This window comes from Chlorocebus sabaeus, chromosome X (genome assembly GCF_047675955.1).
Source record: "Chlorocebus sabaeus isolate Y175 chromosome X, mChlSab1.0.hap1, whole genome shotgun sequence".
Lineage (NCBI taxonomy): Eukaryota > Metazoa > Chordata > Mammalia > Primates > Cercopithecidae > Chlorocebus > Chlorocebus sabaeus.
The window spans coordinates 99,735,874-99,756,791 of NC_132933.1; the positions used below are offsets into that span (position 1 = coordinate 99,735,874).

Genomic DNA, 20,918 nt, shown 5'->3' on the forward strand with positions numbered 1-20,918 from the left:
AGGCAAAGCACTGACACTCAACATAGTGAAGTATCTTCCCTAGGATTCCATGGCGTGTGAGTAGTGGAACCGGGAGTGCTGTGGTTGCAGCACCGTGTTGCTTGCCTGCCCCACCTCGCCAGCGGGGCCTCCTTTCATTCTTTCAACAAATGCTCCCTTCTGAGGCCCACCTGCTCCTCTCCCTGTGTGTACCTATGTCATTTAGCTCTTAGCATAGGTGGACACTCCCCTCACTAAAGCCATGTCTTGGCTCTCTCAGCTGAGGACAGTCTGTGCTGTATTCATCTCTGTCTCCTTTGCAGCATGAGCGAGGGTGGGAGGCCTGAGGTGAAGATGGAGAAAGATGACGAAGGGGAAGTCCATGTCCCACACGCTCCCACTTTCAACTTCCATGGTCCTCCTCCGCCCCTTCCCTGCACGCAGTGGACACCAGCCCCACTGTCCTGATCCTCCCTCCCCTACACACACACGTGCGCACACACACGTGTACACATGTGTGTGCACTTGCGTATACACTCTCACACTCTTCTTGGGAAGGCGTAGTGGGAGGGGAAGGGTATGGTTCAGATTTCACTCATTCCCTGGTTCCCTCAGTGATGTCCCAACTCCATTCTCTTCTCTTGCCCTTCTTTTGCCTCTAAAGAGGCCTCACAATGAAAACAGCAGACCAATGTAGTAGAAAGGAGCCCAGCGGCTGAGTCATTTATCCCCTCAACCTCATTCCCTTCATCTGGAAAATAAGCAGGTTGGACCAGGCAGTTGGCAAAGCCTCTTCTATGGTGTTAATAATACCTGGCATTTGCCTACCGGGTTCCAAAGGGTTTAATTATCCCAACAGCCCCGTGAGGATCGGCCTCACGTCACAAATGGGGAGACTGAGGCTCAGACTCAGAGAGGTGAAGTGACTTGCCCAGGTCATGGGGCTGGTAAGTGGCAGAACCAATATCTGAACCTAGGTCTTTCTGTGTTTCAAGCTTGGGCTTTGCCCCTGCCCACGGCTACTGGCTGCCTCGAGGAAAGCCACGCTCCTCACTGCGATCCACTAGGCCCCACATGGTTGGTTCCTGGTGCCTCTTTGACCTCACTTCTGACCACTCTTCCCCTTGCTCACTGCACCCTAGCACCACCGTCTTCCTCTCCATCCCTTCAACTGGCGAGGCACTCTACTGTCTCTAAGCCTTGCACTTGCTATTCTCTTCTCTCTGCATGAAATACCCTTCCCCTCATTTTTGTGATGTGCATTAGGCCTCAAGGCCCCCAAAGCCACTCTACCTAGGACAGAGGGAGAAAAGTAGAGAGCATATACTGACTGTTTTGGTTTTTTTTCTCTGTTTCCCTTTCAGATCTGATGGTGAGAATTCCAGAACAGTCAGGTCAGTACCTCCTTTCTTTAGTACTAGTTGGGAGATGGGGCAGGGCCTGGGGTGGGGGCCTCTGGTTTGTAACTGTAGGATCCGTGGGCAGGGGGAGGGGCCAACTCAAGGGTGTCTTCCCTGTTGGCATTAAGGGTGGCTATGGAGTGGAGTGGGAGGGCAGTTGGGGGATGTGGCAGCTGTGGGGAGGGGGTTCAAGACTGTTCCTTGGTCTTTCTGACACTAGTTGACTTGGGGGCTTGGCTGAACACCATAGGGGCTCATAGGAGCTGCCCAGATGTGAAAGCTGAGAGGTCAGCTCTGGACCCAGGACCTTTTCCACCTTCTCCTCCCGGGGAAAGAGGGCATGATTGATGCAGAGCTTCCCTGGTCTAGCGTTCACATTCCACCCTGAATCTGTGCCAGCCCCGAGTAGTGGGATTTGAATGGACTCTGGATGTAACACATTCTAGACATTAGAACTATACATTATGGCGACAAGGAAAATTGTTTTTGTGTGTGCTTGGTAAAAAAAAGTTTACAAGCTTTGGTACGTTTTATTTTATTTTATTTTCTGTTTTTTGTTTTTGTTTTTGTTTTCGTTTTTTTTGTTGTTGTTATTGTTATTACTGACCCATTGGTAGACATAGTAAGCTTTAAAGATGTGTTCAATCTGCCAGCTGGGGAGGCAGGAGTAAAACTTGGGTAAAGGTAAAGACAAGGGACCTTCGTGCATTTCCCAGGCCTTACCCCATCAGAAGCTTCATGAAGGCAGAGGTGTCAAGTATAGGGATTATATAGGAATGATGAGGGTGCTCAGGATAGGACCCACTCAGCCTTAACATCCAGGCTGGGGGCTATGGGATAGGCCACTGAGCTGAGCTGAGCCCAGGCAGCAGAGGCACAGATGGGTACAGTCCTTCCCAGCTACAGCTGACAGTAACATAATTGGCACCTTTGTGAAGAATAGAAAAAGATGTCCCATTCAAGGGCACCCCCTCTGAGTGGCTCCATTGAGCATAGCACGGGTTGGATATCAGCCCCTGTTCGTATCCTTTTGGCTGTGACCTTTTGTACAAGGCACAACTTGCCCGACTGTATGCAGCAGCCCTGGTCCTGTCATTCAGGCAGGGGCTATGGGCTGGGGACAGAGGATGCCAGCATACAGACAAAAGTGTCTAATGAGAAACCCTCTGTTCTAGCACCCCAGACAGGGGATCTGGGGTAAACACACGGATACCCAGAGCCAAGATTGGGGCTGTGGGATGAACACACACAGGCCAGCCTTAATGTAATCAGTCCCAGTGTCCAGGAAAGGGGTTTGTGACAAGACATAATTAGACCCAGCATGCAGCCAAGGAGCATGTCACGGGCACAGCTTGTCCTAGCACTTAGGAAGGCACCTGTCTAGCAAAGGGAATAGATCTCAGTGTCCCACCGTGGGTTTGGAGAGAGGCTACCTGAGCTGACCCTGAGCACAGGGATCCTGCAAGCATCCCCAGTGATGTACCTGCTACTTGTTGAAGAAGAAGATTGAAAACATCTCTAGTTATCAGCTTTTCCCAGCAAGGAAGTTCCTAGGACATAGAGCTCAGGACATTTAATAATGAGCATAATCATAAGTCATGTGATGATATACATTTGGGCCTTTACAACTTACAGAAGTTGTCAGGGACTTTCTTTTGTTTGATCCTCCCAGTGACACTGTAGGTAGAACCTGGGCTGGCCTTATCATCATTGTTTTACAGCTGAGGAAACTGAGGCTCAGAGTGGTTATGGGTTTTGCCTGCAGCCAGGCAGCTAATATGTGGATTCAGCTAATATATGGATCCTGAGCCAGGATTCAAACCCAAGTCTGCCTGGCGCCAACCTAGAGTGCTACCCATACCATCACCACGGGAGCTCTCGACAGCCTGGCAGATAATAATCATCATCCTCATCCTCATCCTCATCCTGATATTAGCAATTATAGTAATCATCATTTGTTCCTCACATACTAACAACTTGGAATATAATGCTCACAATAGCCCTAATAGGCATGGATTACAATCCCTGATTTACAGATCAGGGGAAGAGGTTCTGAGAGAGTCAGTGTCTTGGGCTGTCTGGTTCCAAAGCCAGCATTTAATTTATTCAGACACGCTTCCTGACATCCTTCCTGGGCCCACAGTCAAGGAGGCTATAGGGGCCTAGAGGAGTCAGCATCTGGGAAGCGAGGGTCAAACTCAGGCTATGGGAAGGGGCTAAAGCATGGCGTGTGTGGGGCAAGATCTTGACAACATGGTGGGAAGGCAATTTGAACTTGCAACCAGGGCTGGGTAGGGGCCCAATTGTAAATTTTTGAATCCGCTCCAGTTAAGGTGAAGGAGAGCTTCCCGGAGCAGGCAGTGTCTGAGCAGGGCTGTCAGGGACTGCCATGCAGATTTGCATAAGGAGGGTGTCCCTGGAGGTGGGATCAGCTTGTGGAGGAAAGCGAGGCGGGTGGGTTTAGAGACAGGGAGCGATCCGTGGGGCTAAAATAGAAGATTTAGGCAGGAAAAGAGCAGTAAGGTCAGAATGCGGGTCAGGGCTGGGTCATAGCGACCTTCTGTCATCAGTTGGGAGCTGGGGAAAGTTGGAGGAGAGAGGCGAGGCTCTGTGGCATAGGAAGGGCAGAAACATTGGATCCAAGCACAGGCCTCCATCTGGGGGTAGGTTGCTTTCTAGTTGTGTGACTGGACAATCTGTTCATCTCTTGGAATCCCAGTTTCCTCATCTAATAAACGTCATGTGTGCGTGCATGCGTTTGTGGAAGGGGAAGGGCTAGGGGGGTAGAAGAAACACCCAGGAGAGGCGCTAGGCCTGGGCTTTTATGGGAACTGAATAACAAGGAGAGAGCAGAGTCGGTAGATTGCAAGCCACCCTTGGCGTGACCCAGGCCTGAGGGCTTCTAAGTATGGGGTGCCAGAGGAAGTGTGGTGTCTAATTAGAGCAGAACAGCTGGTGATGGGGGTGGGGGGTAGGCATGGGCAGAGAAAGGTGCCTGGACTTCTTGTGGATCCCTGAGAAGTTGTCACAGATCTGACCTAAAGGCACCTTAAGCCAAAGTCCAGAGAGGGATTGGCCAAGGCTTGAGGTCACAAAGCTAGCTAGCAGCAGAGCCTGCTTCCTAGCTGTGTGCTCTTTGCAAAATCACTTAACTTCTCTGGTTCTTAGTTTCTTATGAGTAAAATGGAAACAACAGTCTTGACTTTTCTGGGTTGATGAGAGAACTTAAAGTAAAGCAACGCTCAGTGTGAAATAGTGGCGCAACAAACTAGTGTCCTCCGCTTTCCCCTAACCCAATCCGTTGTCATACGCTATATAGTCAGGCTGGAAGAATGTGAAGAGGTGTAGAACTTGAAAACAGAGAGGGCAGGAGGGGCCTGATGAGGCCCTCACCAGAAGATGAGGGGGCCCAGGCCTAGAGGCACTGCTGCAGTGAGGGTCAACCTGAACTTGTTGGCTCTGGGGACCGGGCTGGGGTTGCTAGACACGCAAGGATGAAAGCGGGAGGAGGTGGCCTGTTGCTAGGGAAGGAGGGAGGGGGTGGGGGAGCTGCTGACACCCGCAGAGACAGGGACGTCCCTATGGCAACGGGAACCACTGCAGTTGGAGGAGAAGTGGGAGGAGGAGCCTCCCACTCTGGGCCTCAGTGCCCCAATCTGTCCTACAGGAGTTTGGATTAGATAATCTCTTGTTTTGACCTCTTGGCAATCTGGAATGGCCAAGACCTCATGAACGATCCATGGCTCTCCCATCCACATGTCCAAGACACTACCCGTCCCCAGAGCCATCCAGCTGCGTCACCTCCCATGATGCCTCCCGTTTGGCTCAGCCTGGTTGCCCACCTTGCCCTGTTCCTACCACTTCCTTTGCCTGGAATCTTGCCACTTACTGCTTCCCAGTTTGGGGTTGCTGCAGACACAGATGAGCCAGCTTGGGTCAGCCCAAATGGGAGCGTGATGATGGGGTAGACAGTCATTTTGTAAGGATAGAAGTCTGGAGGAGTCAGAACTGGATTCTGACAGTGGGACAGAGGAGGAGGTACCTTTCCAGAAAGCTAAAGAAGGGCAAGAAAGGGTAAGAGATTTCTCTTCTCCTCCCCTTCCTCTCTGTGTTCTGCCACCGCCTGGCCCAGCCCCAGGAAGTGGGTGACCCCTAAACTGGCTGAGTGCCTGGCTGGCACCGAAATAAACTTGCCTTCTCTCTCTTCCCCTCCCCTTGCCTCTGTCCCCTCTGTCCTGGCTTTAATTAGCAGCCCTGGGGATGAGTCACTTGGCAGCTGGGGAGGGAGGCTGCATGGAGCTCAGTGAAGCTTCGACTCCTGCCCTGAGCCTTATGGGCAGCACCTCTGTGTTCATGCATGTGGGTGTGCACTGCCGCATGGCAGTGTGGCTGTGAAGAGCAAAGTGCAACACTGCATGCTGGCATGTGGCCCTGCATGTCAGGGGGTCTGCCGAGAACCATATCCGGTTGCTGCTGCGTTTGTTTCTGTGTACCATTGAATGTCAGCGTGTGTGCATGTGTGGAGCGTGTGGCTGTGGTTGTAAGTGTCAGGGAACAAGGGAACTTCCGGGTGAACAAACACAAACGCTGGACAATTGCATTCACCCCTCTCTACCTAGGCGTTCTTTATGCGATTTTGCTTACACAAGCCCTGCACTTACATTCCCAATTTTCACTTGTCTTAGTCTGGGTACACTTCATTGTGAGGAATGGAAGCCCACTCAAGCTAGCTCAAGAATAAAGGGCTAATGAGGGGGACTATTGTGAGGCTGCATTTCACAGAATCTAAGAACAGTTAATGAAATACTGCCAGGCCTCACACCAACTGGAAGTGGGACCAGGAAGTCGAGGACCAAGGTTGCTGTCTCGCTCTCTGCATCTCCTGGGCCCATGTCTCATCTTTCTCCAACTCTCATGGCTTGCCTGGTCCCTGTCATCTCTTTTTCTTTTTCTTTTTTCTTTTTTTTGAGACGGATTCTTGCTGTGTCGCCCAGGCTGGAGTGCAAGGCCATGATCTTGGCTCACTGCAACCTCCACCTCCCGGGTTCAAGCAATTCTCCTGCCTCAGCCTTCCAAGTAGCTGGGACTACAGGCGTGTGCCACCATGCCCAGCTAATTTTTGTATTTTTAGTAGAGACGGGGTTTCACCATGTTGGCAAGGATGGTCTCGATCTCTTGACCTCGTGATCTGCCCGCCTCAGCCTCCCAAAGTGCTGGGATTATAGGCGTGAACCACTGCGCCCAGCCTATCATCTCTTTTTCATGGACTTCTCTCTCTGGACCAGCCTCCTCTGCTTGCCCATGGCCCGACATGGCCACCAACTTGGAAGCTATATGACCTTTTCCAGCTTCAGGATCTGCCCCTCCTGCCATCGGACTGCAGTGATCCTCCAGCCTGTTGGTAACACAAGGCGGCAAGGGGCCATGTGAGATAATTGATTCCCTTAGAATTGGATGAGAGCAGAGAGAGAGAAAACACTTGGTATTTCGTGTTTCTTCTGCAGTAAGCACAGTTTTTATGTGTACCCAAGTGAGGTCAGAGCCTGGTCGGCTCAGAGGCAAACGCTTGTAAGATTGTTTTTGTTTCCTATTTTATAGCAAGATGACCTTTGCTCACTGTGCTTTCAAGTTCCATATCCTTGCATCAAAACATGCTGTTTTGTCTAAAAGTGCCCTCTTATTTTATGCCGAAAAAGCTTTTAAATGTACAGTGAATATTACCATTGCTACCAGCTTGTGGTAATTTTTCATCACCTCAGAGCAACTGGTATAAAGCTACTGATGGGACAGCTGCTACCCACCTCTTGGTGGCCTCAAGAATTTTGATATTTTATGAGTTCAGTGACTGAATTTATAGTTATCTCCAGTGTATAATTACAAGTACACATTATCAATGTTATCAGCTTGACACTGGAGCTTACTTTTCCATTAATACAAACCCTGCAGGTTTTACATTAATTACAGAGGGAATTAATGACCCTTTAGACAAGTTTTCACCTATGAATAAACAGTCTGGAACCAGCCGTGCCAGTAATGACTGTTCTCCAGACACAGGAGCAATATCCACAGCTCTGGCCTTGGCCCTGGCCTTGCATCCTCTGGCTGAGACTAGGGGCTTCCCACCACCTCCTCAGAGGCCTCCTGATTCTGGCCTGGCACACAGTAGGTGCTGTTACTTTTAATAAAATTGGTAGTTTTATTATTGCTGTTAAAGCCATCTTCCATATCTAAATGGTAAACCTAAGTGGGAGACATTATCCCAGGTTCTGGGCAGTCTCCTTCAACTCCTCCCCTTGCCCTTTTCTCACTGTTCCAAATAGTAATAATTGCTTTGAGTCAGAAAATGTCTGCTAAATATCAGGTACTATTACAGAGCACTGGAGACACATTATCTTTAATCCTTGTGGCCACCCTGCTAAGTAGGGGTGACTTACAGGTGGGGAAACTGAAACCTAGAGAGGTAAAATGACTTGCCTCAAGTTGTCCATCCACACATCCATTCATTTATTCCTTCATTCAAGGATTTATCGAGTGCCTACAATGTGCCAGACGCTGCTAAATGTGACTGATAGGGTGGTGAGTAACAGCCCTGATGTGATGAAGCCCACTGTCTGGTCAGGAAATAGACAAGGAGACAGACAATTACAGACAATTATAGGGGAAGTGCAGGGTGCTGTGGGAGCACCATGGAAATATACCCAACCCAGCCTGAGGGCCAGGGAGGCTTCTCCAAGCCGACATCTAAGTGGAAGCTTGGAGCATGAGTAGAAGTTAGCCAGGGGAGGGGTTGGCTGGGGCAAGGAGAAGTGCAGAGTGTTGCAGGCCAGAACTGCGAGAAGAGTGTTTGGCACCCACATTTGTGAAGAACTAAAGGAGTATCTGCAGTGAGATGGCACTGTCATGAGAAATGGCCTGCTCTGGAAAGGGAGCAGAAGGTTTATCGGGAGGCTGGAACTGTGGCCCTGGCTGCTTAGGTCCAGAGTTGAGGAGCTGCAGGACCCAGCAACAGTTTCCATGTGACAATCGTGGGCCTGGGAGCCTCCTGGGGCTGCCTGGCCAGCAGCAGGCTGGGATTCTAGTGGCCACAGTGCCCTCTAGTGTCCACTGGCCCACCTTGCAGCCTCCACCTCTGTCCATTTTCCCCCACCATGTGCGACCAGGTGCCCTGTGCTGAGTGCTGGGGACACTGGGATGAACAAGACACAGGGCTCTCATAGAGCTCCTGACAGAGAAGGGGCAGCAGGCATCTGAACACAGTGTTGAGAGAAGCCAGCTGAGAGAAGAGCAGGGCGGAAGGACACAAGGGAGGTGACCCAACCTGCTTGGGTGGGGTCAAGGCAGGTTCCCAGAGAGCACAACATCTAGCTGACTTTTGAAGAACAATGGGGAGCCAGCCAGGTGGGGAGATGACAGTGGGGGCACAGTGGGACAACAGAGGTACTATTACAGAGCATTTGACACAAATTCTCTTTAATAAGGCTTGGAGCAGCAGAGTGTAGCTGAGACTTGCAGGTGCTTCTGTCTGGGTGGGGTGCAGGTTGAAGGTGGGGAGAAGGCTGAGACTAGCTGGAGGTGTGGGATAGGGGCTAGCTCACGGAAGATTCTAGGATGCCTGCCACCCGCTCATCATGGGCACTTAGCGAATGGAATCATGTAAGAAGCTTCCCTACCCTTTGGGATCACAGACCCATGCGAGGATCTGATCAAAGCTAGAGGTGTTCTCCCTGGAAATTAAAGCTTTTCATACAACTTTAGGGGCTTCAAAGATACTCCCCACCACACACGCCTGTCCACAAACCACAGGCTTCCAAACTGCTCTTCCTATAGATACAGAAACCTGCACGGAGGCCTCCAAGGCTCTGCATGCTGGGCCCCCACCTCCATCTCCAGTCTCACCTTTCTCCCCTGCACTTTTCCCACCCCACCACGTCAGCCTCTTCATGCTTGCTGGAATTACCACCTCAGGTCCTTTGTCCGGGTTGTTTCCTCTGCCTGGAATGCTTTCCTCCTGCCGTCTCTACATTTTGCTCAGTTGAATTGCATTGGTTGATGATGTCTGTCTCCTCTCACTTGGATATAAGCTCCGTGAGAGCTGGACATTGTCTACCCTTAGCCACTGCTGTATCCAGCACTGGGGATAGTGCCTGGGCCACAGTATCTGTCGAATAAGCACGTGAAGGCCCTACCAGTGCCCCGTGGCTGGGTCAGGCTCCTCATCCTTCATTCCTTCCTCCCTTCAGGCCCTGGTGGGTCATCATCTGAGTCTGTTCAGCATGCTCAGCTATGACTGAATTCCAAAAGTGGTCCCAGGTTCAGGGATATTTTCTTAGAAATCTTCCTCACTATCCCTGAAACAAGCAGGCTTCCCATGGGTCTCCTCTGCCTCTCTGGGAGAAGGGTCAGACTCTCTCAGGTTCAGGCTGAGACTCTTCACCATGTGCACACTTTGTCTACCTACCAAATCCCTACAAGAACTGTGAGGTAGGAATTGCCACTCCTCTTCTATAGATGAGCAAACTGAGCTTCAGAGGGCTTACCCAGCTAAAAAGTGATCGGGTAAGGACTTGTACCCAGCTTTACCAGGCACCAAAGTGTAGGTTCTTTGTCTCACCAGAGAGGGAAAGGGGCTTACCCAAAGTCACACAGCATCATCCCTTAAAGCTACCACTACACTTTCTTTTTTTTTTCTTTTCTTTTCTTTTTTTCTTTGGACAGGGTCTTGCTCTGTCACCCAGGCTGGAGTGCAGCAGCGTGATCTCAGCTCACTGCAACCTCCACCTCTGGGGCTCAAGCGAGCCTCCCAAGTAGCTGGGACTACAGGTGTGTGTCACCACGCCTGGCTAATTTTTGTATTTTTAGTAAAGACAGGGTTTTGCCGTGTTTCCCAGGCTGGTATCAAACTCCCGAGCTCAGGTGATCTACCACTCCCCACCCGTCCCACTGCCCCCGGCCTCCCAAAGTGCTGGGATTACAGGCATGAGCCACTGCACCCGGCCCAGCACTACACTTAATGTCTCTCGGCTCCTGCCAGGTCAAGAGGGTTTAGCTCTTAGGGCAATAAGTACAAATGGGCACAAGGTGAAGCTGCTGCAGGAGCTAGGAGAGTTCCTCAAGGAGAGTTAAAAAAAAAAAAAAAAAAAAAAAAAAAAAAAAAAAAAAAGACAGGGGGTAAGGCCAGAGCCCTGAGGACCAGGGCTTTGAGGGGTGGGCAGAGGGAGAGGAGGCCACCAAGGACCCACAGATGCCAACCTTGTGGTGGTCCGGAGGGCCTCTCTCTCTCAGTAGCTTTGGCTTTCTTGAGAGGAACCAGCTGCCCCAGCAGGGAGGCAGGAAGGCTGGCCTGTTGCCTGTCAGCTTCTATTTCTTCTAGATCACTGGCCCCCTGGCCCCTCCCAGGGCCGCCTTCTGCTCAGAACAGCCAGGGGCCTGGGCTCCAGGGCCGTGAAAGGACAGGAGCACTTTGAGCTGGACCTGTGATATTCTCAGGAGCCCTACATCCTTCAAAGCCGAAAAACTCTCTCCTTTCTCCAGTCCCGCCCATGTGGAGGACAGAGACGTTGCTGTAACAGGCAGGCAGGAGCCAGGGCACCTGGAGTCTACTCTGACTTGCTGCATGAACTTTAGTAAGACCCTTCTCTCCAGGTCTCAATTTCCCCATCCGTAAAGTCAGGCTGGGCAGTTTCCTTGGAAGAACAGCCTCTTGGCATTTCTTTTGATTTTCTGTCTTCTCTTCAGGAAGCATTTCTCTCAGCCAGTCTAGAAAACAACACAGAAGAGTGAGAGCTTATTGCAGTGGGAAAGAATATTGACTGGGGCCCCATCTTGATACCCCAAAATGGGTGATTTGAATTTTACTTAATATGCAGAGTCCCAGAACAACTCCTAAACATAGTCTCTTTAACTGTGCTGAAAATAAGGATATTTGTGAAAAGCTTCTATGGAAAGGTTTCTGTATTCACAAGGTAGCAATATGGCTGAAGGGGCAGATTCCAGGTTTGGGAATAGCCAAACCGGGTCTTGATATTGGAGTTCTGCCACTTACTAGCAGTATTACTTCACCTCTCTCCATCTCAGTTTTCTGTTCAGGAGAATAGAGCCAACGATACAAACTTGATGGGGTGCGTGGGGAGATTCTACCAGAGGTGCACTGAGGGAGCCCAGCCTGGGGTTTGGCCCAGAGGAGGGACTGAGAGCTCTCCAGGCTGCTTCCTCCTCGGACGGGTTCCCAGCCCTCCTGGAGGAGTAGGGGAAGGAGCAAAGCTTCCAGTTGCAATCTGGCCGGCAGCCCAGCTGGCCTGGCCCCGCCTTCTTGGTTCCTCCTTCTAGGGAAGGGCTGGGGAGGAGGGGGTGGTGACACGGTGTCTACCGGGTAGGCCAGGGGGCCTGCCCTTGGGACAGGTCCAGACCCATGGAGCCCCCCGGGAGGAGCAGCAGGTAGGAACCTGGGCCCCGCAGCCTGGTCCCCTCCCTTCCTGCCCAGACCTGGACCCAGTCCCTGGGCTGCTGATTCAGCAGCCTCCTGGCTTCCTGGTTCCTGGCTCCCTTCTTGGACTCTGAGAGGCCTTTGGCCTGGGGGAGGGAGCCAGTTCAAGTGGGAGAGCCCAGGGGCATCCAGGTGCCCAGCTCTGGAAGAACCCTGGAACCCTGAGCAACACAGCTTGTGGCCTGTGAGGGGTGAGCTTGGCTCCTACCCTGCTCTACTAACCTTGTGTGCGAGGCACTGCAGGGCTCCAGGCTTGAGGCCTCTGAGATTCTAACACCAACATTCCAGCAGCCTAAGGGTCTCTGAGTCTCCGATTCAAAAGAGATAATGAGTCAAGGACTTGGGTTGGAGACTGGCACCTGAGAAGCAGTCGCCCTGATGATGATTAATTCAGAACCTTCGATAAGAAGAGTCTCAGATTCAAAGATTCTCTGTAAGGTTCTCAGATTTGGACATCCTCGAATTCACAGCTGGCCTGGCCACGTCTCCTGGCTTTTACATGGGCTTTTGAATGGCCAGGCCCTGACCACGGTCTGCCTCTATGGGCTTGTGGGGGACAGGGGCTGGCTGACCTGGAGACGTCGGCTGCACTCCCAGCTTGCTCTGGCTCCGGCTGACTGGCACATCTCTGGCATCTGCACTGCACTGGGTAGGGCAGGGACCAGGCCCTCAGCCTCCCTGCCCTGCTGTGCCTCCTCCTCCCCTTGGCCATTCTCTGGACTTTAATCGCAGGAGGCACAAGGTGGAGGGGTCTTTGGACCCTGCACTAGGGGTGGTGGGGGCGCAGCATCAGGGGTGGAGTGTGGGCCCTGCCTTGGGGTGAGGGGGGTAAAGCACTGGCCTTCAAAGCAAAAGACTCCTACCTGGAACCACCCCATCCTCTGCCTCACCCACTCAGCCCTGAGTCCCATCCTGTCACCAAGACCACTGAGACCTTGTCAGCCTCCTCCGTCCTCACCCTCCTCTGCTCTGGTGCTCTCTGGCCCTCTCTGGCTTCTCTCTGTGTCTTTTGTCTCGCCCTTTCTCTGTCTTCCTCTTTCTCTGTCTTTCTCCTTTTCTGTCTCTTTCGGTTTCTCTCTGTCTCTCTCCCTCTCTTCCTTCAGTGTTCCCCCTACCCACCCACCTGGGTTCTCCCCCTTCTTTGGGCCCAGAGCCTCTCCTTCCTCCATCCCTTCCTCCCTTTCTGTGAGCAGTCTTCTCTCAGGGGGGCCCCCATGCATCTTTCCCCCCTCTCTTTCATCCCCCCTTCCCCTGCCGTCCTCCCTACCCCTGTGGCGTCTGGTGTGAGGAGGGCTGCCTTCCCCCTTCCCTGCTGTGGTGTCCCAGCGTCTCTGTGGCTGAGGTCCCCACGGAGTCACCTGGAACACAGGAGGCCCAGCCCAGCTCTTTCGTCTTCACTGCCCCCTGTTGTCATTGTGTTCTGTATGTGGTTCGAGTGCCGTCCTCTCTTTCTTGACTTTGTGGTTTTTTTCTTTTTTTCTTCCTTGCTTCCTTCCTTCCTTCCTTCCTCCTTCCTTCCTTCCTCCTTCCTTCCTTTCTTTCTTTCCTTCCTTCCTCTTCCTTCCTTCCCTTCCTTCCTTCCTTCCTTCTTTCCTTCCTCTCTCCCTCCCTCTCTCCCTCCTTCCCTTCCTTCCCTCCCTCCTTCCTTCCTTCCTTCCTCTCTCCCTATCTTCCTCCCTCTCTCCCTTCCTCTTTTCCTTTCTCCCTTCTTATCTTCCTTCCTTTCCTCCCTCCCTGCCTCCCACCCCTCCTCTTCCATTTCCCATCCTCCATTCCTCCCAGCCTTCCCTTTTCCCCTCCCGCACTCACTCTCTCACCTTCTTGCCCCCATCGCCCACCCTGCCACTTCCCTCCCTCCCTGTCTCTCTCTCTGTCTCTCTCTCTGTCTCTTGCTGTCTCTCAGGTCCACAGCGTCTCATACTCTACACCAGTATTGCTGTCCTACTCAGGTCCTTGACTCCATGAAGCTTACCCCCTCAGGCAGGCTGGCAGAGAGCAGGTAAGAGCTAGACCCATCCCTCCCCCAATTCCTCCTCCTTCCAGGCAAATATACAGTGTCATTGCCAGCCCCTCCCACCTCCCTGAGCCCCCGCTGTGCCTGTGGAATGGGTGTCCGAGTGTATGAGGAGAGTGCCTGGGAGATCAGGTCAGGAGACCAAAGAGGACATTCAGGATCTATCTGTAGTTTTTGTCCTTCCTTAAAACAATCCTTCCCTAGAGACCTGCCCCAAGAGGCCTGCGTGGTTGGTCCTAGACTATGTGAAATTCCAGCTTTTTTAAAGGATGAATAGGAGTTTGCCAGTTGGATAGACTGAGGAAGGGCGGTTAGGCAGAGGGAACAATCTGCCCATATCTTTGGAGAACGTTATTTCTTTTTTTTTTTTTTCCCCGTGATGGAGTCTTGCTCTGTCGCCCAGACTAGAGTGCTGTGGCGTGATCTCAGTTCACTACAGCGTCTGCCTCCTGGGTTCAAGCAATTCTCCTGCTTCAGCCTCCCGAGTAGCTGGGATAACAGGCATGTGCCACCATACCCAACTAATTTTTATATTTTTCTTTTAGTAGAGATGGGGTGTCACCATGTTGGCCAGAGTTGGTCTCGAACTCCTGACCTCGTGATCCACCCGCCTCGGCCTCCCAAAGTGTTGGGATTACAGGCGTGAGCCACCACGCCTGGCTGGAGAACATTATTTCTAAGTTAATTAGAAAACCTATTTTATGTTTTCTAATTACAACTCAATAAAAGGAAATATTAACAGCAACAGCAAAAAGGCTAGGCCCTCCTCCCCATTTGGAAGTTTAAAAATACTTGTGCTAAAGAGGAAATAAGAGTGGAATTTATAGACTCTTTAGAATAAATGTCAGTGAGAATACTACAAATTGGCTGGGCGCGGTGGCTCACGTCTGTAATCCCAGCACTTTGGGAGGCCAAGGCGGGCAGATCACGAGGTCAGGAGATCGAGACCATCCTGGCTAACACGGTGAAACCCCGTCTCTACTAAAAATACAAAAAATTAGCCGGGCGTGTGGTGGGTGCCTGTAATCCCAGCTGCTCGGGAGGCTGAGGCAGGAGAATGGCGTGAACCCGGGAGGCGGAGCTTGCAGTGAGCTGAGATGGCACCACTGCACTCTAGCCTGGGCGACAGAGCGAGACTCCATTTCAAAAAACAAAAACAAAAACAAACGAACAAACAAATACTCCAAATTAAAACCTATAAAATACGGGCACAGGGATTCCCAGAAGAAAATTTATAATCTTAATTTCTTTTATTAAATAACAAGATGGTTTAAATTAAATGGACTAATTATTCCACTCAAGAAGCTAGAAATAACCCAAACAAAGCAGAATCATTACTACAAATAAAACCAGAAATTAATGAAATGGAAAACAAAAGGTTTGATAAAGTATTAATAAGTAAATATGACTTTTGGAAAGACCAGCTCTACCTAGTTTGGTAGAAATTCTTTGGCAGATATGACTAAGAAAAAGGCTAAATAAATAAATACAATAAAAAATAAGGAAGGGGATTTAACCATAGATTCTAAGGAGATGAAAAAAAAGTTATTATAAGAAAATGTTGGGTCCAGGCGCAGTGGCTCACGCCTGTAATCCTAGCACTTTGGGAGGCCGAGGCAGGCAGATCACGAGGTCAGGAGATTGAGACCGTCCTGGCTAACACGGTGAAACCCAGTATCTACTAAAAATACAAACAATTAGCTGGGCGCGGTGGCGGGCGCCTGTAGTCCCAGCTACTCAGGAGGCTGAGGCAGAAGAATGGCGTGAACCTGGGAGGTGGAGCTTGCAGTGAGCCGAGATTGCACCACTGCACTCCAGCCTGGGTGACAGAGTGAGACTCTGTCTCAAAAAGAAAAAAAAAAGAAAAGAAAAGAAAAGAAAAAAAGAAAATATTGGTTGGCTGCAGTGGCTCATGCCTGTAATCCCAGGACTTTGGGAGGCCAAGGTGGGCAGATCACCTGAGGTCAGGAGTTCAAGACCAGCCTGGCCAACATGGCGAAACCCCACCTCTACTGAAAATACAAAAATTAGCCGGGCGTTGTGGAGTGCGCCTGTAATCCCAGCTACTAGGGAGGCTGACGCAGGAGAATCACTTGAACCTGGGAGGCAGAGGTTGCAGTGAGTCAAGATCGCACCACTGCACTCCAGCCTGGGTGACAGAGCGAGACTCCATCTCAAAGTAAAATAAATAAAATAAAATAAAATAAAATAAAAATTGTATACACTTTTATATCAGTAAGTGTGAAAATATAGATTAATTGGGTGGTTTTCTAGGAAAATGTAAATTACCAGAGTGACTTAAGGAGGGACAGGAAACCTGAATAAAATGGAAAAGTGTGGAAGAAACTTGAAAGACGGTCAAAGTGGCTGGGCACGGTGGCTCACGCCTGTAATCCCACCACTTTGGGAGACTGAGGCGGGTGGATCACGAGGTCAGGCATTCGAGACCAGCCTGGTCAACATAGTGAAACCCCGTCTCTACTAAAAGTAAAAAGTAAAAAATAATTAGCAGGATGTGGTGGCAGGCGCCTGTAATTCCAGCTGCTTGAGAGGCTGAGGCAGGAGAATCGCTTGAACCTGGGAGGCGGAGGTTGCAGTGAGCCGAGATTGCGCCACTGCACTCCATGCACTCCAGCCAGGGCAACAGTGTGAGACTCCGTCTCAAAAAAAAAAAAAAAAAAAAAAGAGGCTCAAAGTTTTCTCCCCAGAAATGGTACCAGGTCCAGTTGGTATTCTGGAAGTTCTGGTATGATGGACATTCTAGCAAATCTTGAAAGATCAGATAATAGGAAAAGATAGATAGCTTCCCAGTTCATTCTATAAGGCTAGTATAACTGGACAGGTTTAAACAAACAAACAAAAAGAACTATAGCCTAATACCACATATTAATAGAGCAACAAATATTTTCAATAAAAGATTATCAAATGGAATCCATCAGTGTAGTAAAAGAAGAATGTATTGTGACAAATGAAAGCTTGCCCCAAGAGTGCAGGGATTGTTCAACATTAGGAAATGTTATTGTAATTTATTGTATTAAGATATTAAAGAGAAAATATCATATAATCATCTCCATAAATGCTGAAAAGTGATCTGATTAAATTATACATCTATTCTGCTGTATTGGGGTAGTTTGTTACACAGCAATAGATGACTAATATAGTAAGCTAGGAATCACGAAAACTTCGTTAACTTGGTAAAGAATTTTTATCAGAAACCAAAGAGAATCATCAAATGTAACAGTGAGGCACTAGATACATTTCCATTGAATTCAGGAACAAAATAAGGATGGCTGCTATCACTGTTATTAACCAATATTTTTCTGGAAGTTTTAACTGGTGGGATTAACAAAAGAAATATATGATATAAATGTTAGAAAGACAGAATTAGCATTATTTAAGGATAATATGACTGTCTACTTAGATAATCGAAGAGAATATAATAAAAAATTAGTAGAACTAAGAAGAAAAGTCAGTGCACTGAGTAGACACAGACAAATATACACACAAACCATTAACTTCTCTGAGTACCAGCAATAACTAATTAGAACACATAATAGAAAAGATCCCATTCACAATAGAAAAAATAATTCTATAAAACCACTATGAATTTACAAGAAATGTGAAATACTTCTCTATAGAAAACTATAAAATTTCATCAACGGCTGTAAGAAGACTTGAGTAAAACAAAATTATATCTTGTTCCTGGATGAGAGTCACTGTGGTAAAAATGACATTTTGTTCCCAATTTGGTCAAAACATTCATTGCATTCCTTATTAAAATTTCAGTGGTATTTTCTTTGGGATTTGAGTGATTGGAGTTTAAAGTTCATTTGGAAGAGTAAATGTTCATGAATCACTAAGAAAATTTTGAAAAAGAATTAGGGTGGCCGGGTGCAGTGGCTCATGCCTGTAATCCCAGCACTTTGGGAGGCCCAGGTGGGCGGATCACGAGGTCAGGAGATCGAGACTATCCTGGCTAACACGGTGAGACCCCGTCTCTAGTAAAAATACAAAAAAAAAAAAAAAAAATTGGCCAGGCGTGGTGGCGGGCGCTTGTAGTCCCAGCTACTCGGGAGGCTGAGGTGGGAGAATGGTGTGAACCTGGGGGGCAAAGCTTGTAGTCAGCCGAGATCTCAGTCTCAAAAAAAAAAAAAAAAAAACAAACAAAAGAATGAGGGCAACTTGTTCTGTTAGATATAAACTTACCATAAAGCTGCAATAATTTCAAATGTTCTGTCATCACAGAAATAGAGGACTACAGACATGAAACAAAATAGAGAGTTTAGAAACAAACTCATGTTCATATGGGAATTTAATTTATGACAAAAGACATCTCAGATCAGTGGGGAGTCAATAAATGAGATGGGACTATTGGTTACCCATTGGGGAAAAAAATTTAAGTGAAATCCCTGTCTCATATGAAAACAAATACAGGCCAGGTGCAGTGGCTCATGCCTGTAACCCCAGCACTTTGGGAGGCTGAGGCGGGTGTTGCTTGAGCTCAGGAGTTCAAGAGCAGACTGGGAAACATGGCAAAACACCAAAAATACAAAAATTAGCCGGGCCTGGTGGCACATGCCTGTAATCCCAGCTACTCGGCAGGATGAGGCAGGAGAATCGCTTGAACCCAGGAGGTGGAGGTTGCAGTGAGCCGAGATCTCGCCACTGCACTCCAGCCCTGCAGCCTAGGCAACAGAGGGAGACTCTGTCAAAAAAAAAAAAAAAAAAAAAAAACAAAAGCCAGAAAAGTACCAGAAAAATATCTGGAATATTTTAATAATATTAGGGTGGAGAAAGCCTTCCTGAGCATGACTTAAAAACCCGTAAGCTATAACATAAAGAGTAATAATTTTGGCTACATTAAAATTTAAAACTGTGTGGAGAAAGATACTATACACAAAATTAAAACATAAACAACAGGCTAGGAGAAAGTATTTGCTACACAGATATCAGGCAGAAGGTTAATATCTCTGCCTGTATCTATATCACCTTCTGGAAACTAGAAAGGAAAAGATACAAAACCCATTCAAAATGGAGAGATAACATGATATGGCAATTCAGGGAATAGACAATTAGCTAATAAATGAGAAAAGATGCCCAAGCTTACTAATAGTTAAAGAAATGTAACTAAAGCAATGAAGTGCCATTTTTAGGTATCCAAATTAAAAATATCGGAAGGGTTTTGGAGAAACAGAACCTCTCAGATACCTTGTGCAAATTGGTAACATTTTTTATGAGGCTGGTTTGTCAGTTACCACCAGAATTCTAAATTCTTCCATGCTGAGAACCATATTTTGGAGCTAGATTTCTCCAAGATACTGCTTCCAGAAGGACCCCAACTTGGCCAGCCAGAAGCCTTTTCTAAAACACCGCAATCTAAACTACAAACATAAGCCAGACTGTGCAACTCTTTATCACATGCCCTTGTAGGATATCATTCTCAACCAACTCTTAACTAAAAGGTGCATGATATATGCTTCTCAAAAGAAAGACAAGATTATGTGAGTAGGAATAATCTTTCTTTGTAGCCAGTCTGCAAACATGTTAAAGTAACGGAAATAACTTTTATGTGTACTTTAAACAAAATGTACATTCCTTTGACCCAGCAGTTCAACTTTTGAGAATCTAATCTTCAAGAATACTTCGAGACATATGCAGAGATGTTCAGTGCAGCATTGCTTGTGATACTGAAAAATTAAAACAACCTAAATGTCCATTAGTAGAGAATAGATCTTAGTCCATGATATACCCATATTATGGATTACTCTGTAGCAGATCTAAAGAAAAAAGGTAGATCTCTGTATACTCGCACAGCAAGATCTACAAGACTTACTGTTACATGGAGAAAGCAAGTGGTAGAACAGGGTTTATAGGCCAGGTGCGGTGGCTCACGCCTGTAATCCCAGCACTTTGGGAGGCCGAGGCGGGCGGATCACGAGGTCAGGAGATCGAGACCATCCTGGTTAACATAGTGACACCCCGTCTCTACTAAAAATACAAAAAAATGCCGGGCATGGTGGCGGGCACCTGTAGTCCCAGCTACTCAGGAGGCTGAGGCAGGAGAACGGCGTGAACCCCAGAGGCGGAGCTTGCAGTGAGCCGAGATCACGCCACTGCACTCCAGCCTGGCGACAGAGCAAGACTCCATCCCCCCCCAAAAAAAAAAAAAAAAGAACAGGGTTTATAGTATGATCCCATTTTTGTAAGGAAAAGATAACCCCCATAACAACAATGAAAACATGTTATGAACACCCTGTCATAATTTCAAAATTACTGGCCTTTTTCCTTGGTCTAATTTCCTTGCTTTTATTAATTCATTTCCCTCCTCCTTTATACCTTCTCCCTGTATCCAGCTGTTCAGATTTTGTTTAGATCCTTTTAATAATTAGCTCAGATACCACCTCATTCATTCAGCAAGTATTCTGTCTTGCCTGCTTTAGATAAGGCCTTGTGCTGACCCTTGGTGGAATACCGGAATGAATTGTATTTGATCCTGCTGTCCCGGAGCTGAAGTCTAGAAGGGAGAAAGGCACGTAGACAATGACACCATAGTGTGATTTGGGATGGGACAGAAGTAGGCCCAGAAGGCTGCCAGATGAGGGGCAATTAACCCCATCTGGGAAGGCTTCCCACTGGAGGGGACGTTTGTACTGAGTCTTGGAAGAGTGCTAGCTTTCCTTCATCCCCTTCCTCCACCAGAAATGGTCTTGTTCACTCTTTGGCCCTTCCAAGCAGGATGACTTCATATGGGAAAAATAGTTGAGTCAGTACCTTTATTCAAGCCCGAGTTCTGCCACTTACCAACTCGGTGACTCTGGGCAAGTCATTTATCCTCTGAGCCTCTATTTCCTCATCTATGTAATGGGGCTAATACCAACTTACCTCTTAGGGCTGTCTTTAGTATTGGAGATAATGCATGGAAGGCTCCTGGGTGACTGTCAGCTCTAGAAGAGGGGGGACTACCTGTGTCTTGTTTTCCTCATAGCCAACTGTGTAGCATTGGATTGGATTCAATCTCAAAGCTGTGTGTATCTGGAGATGG

General features: G+C 48.5%; 1 protein-coding gene across 1 annotated transcript in view; it reads left to right on the forward strand.

Moving 5' to 3' along the window:
* IQSEC2 (IQ motif and Sec7 domain ArfGEF 2) overlaps positions 1-20,918 on the forward strand; it is a 94,072-nt gene that overhangs the window by 28,902 nt on the left and 44,252 nt on the right. The window contains 1 exon segment of the mRNA XM_007991769.3: positions 1,344-1,373. Within this exon segment, the coding sequence (XP_007989960.2) occupies positions 1,344-1,373 (30 nt within the window).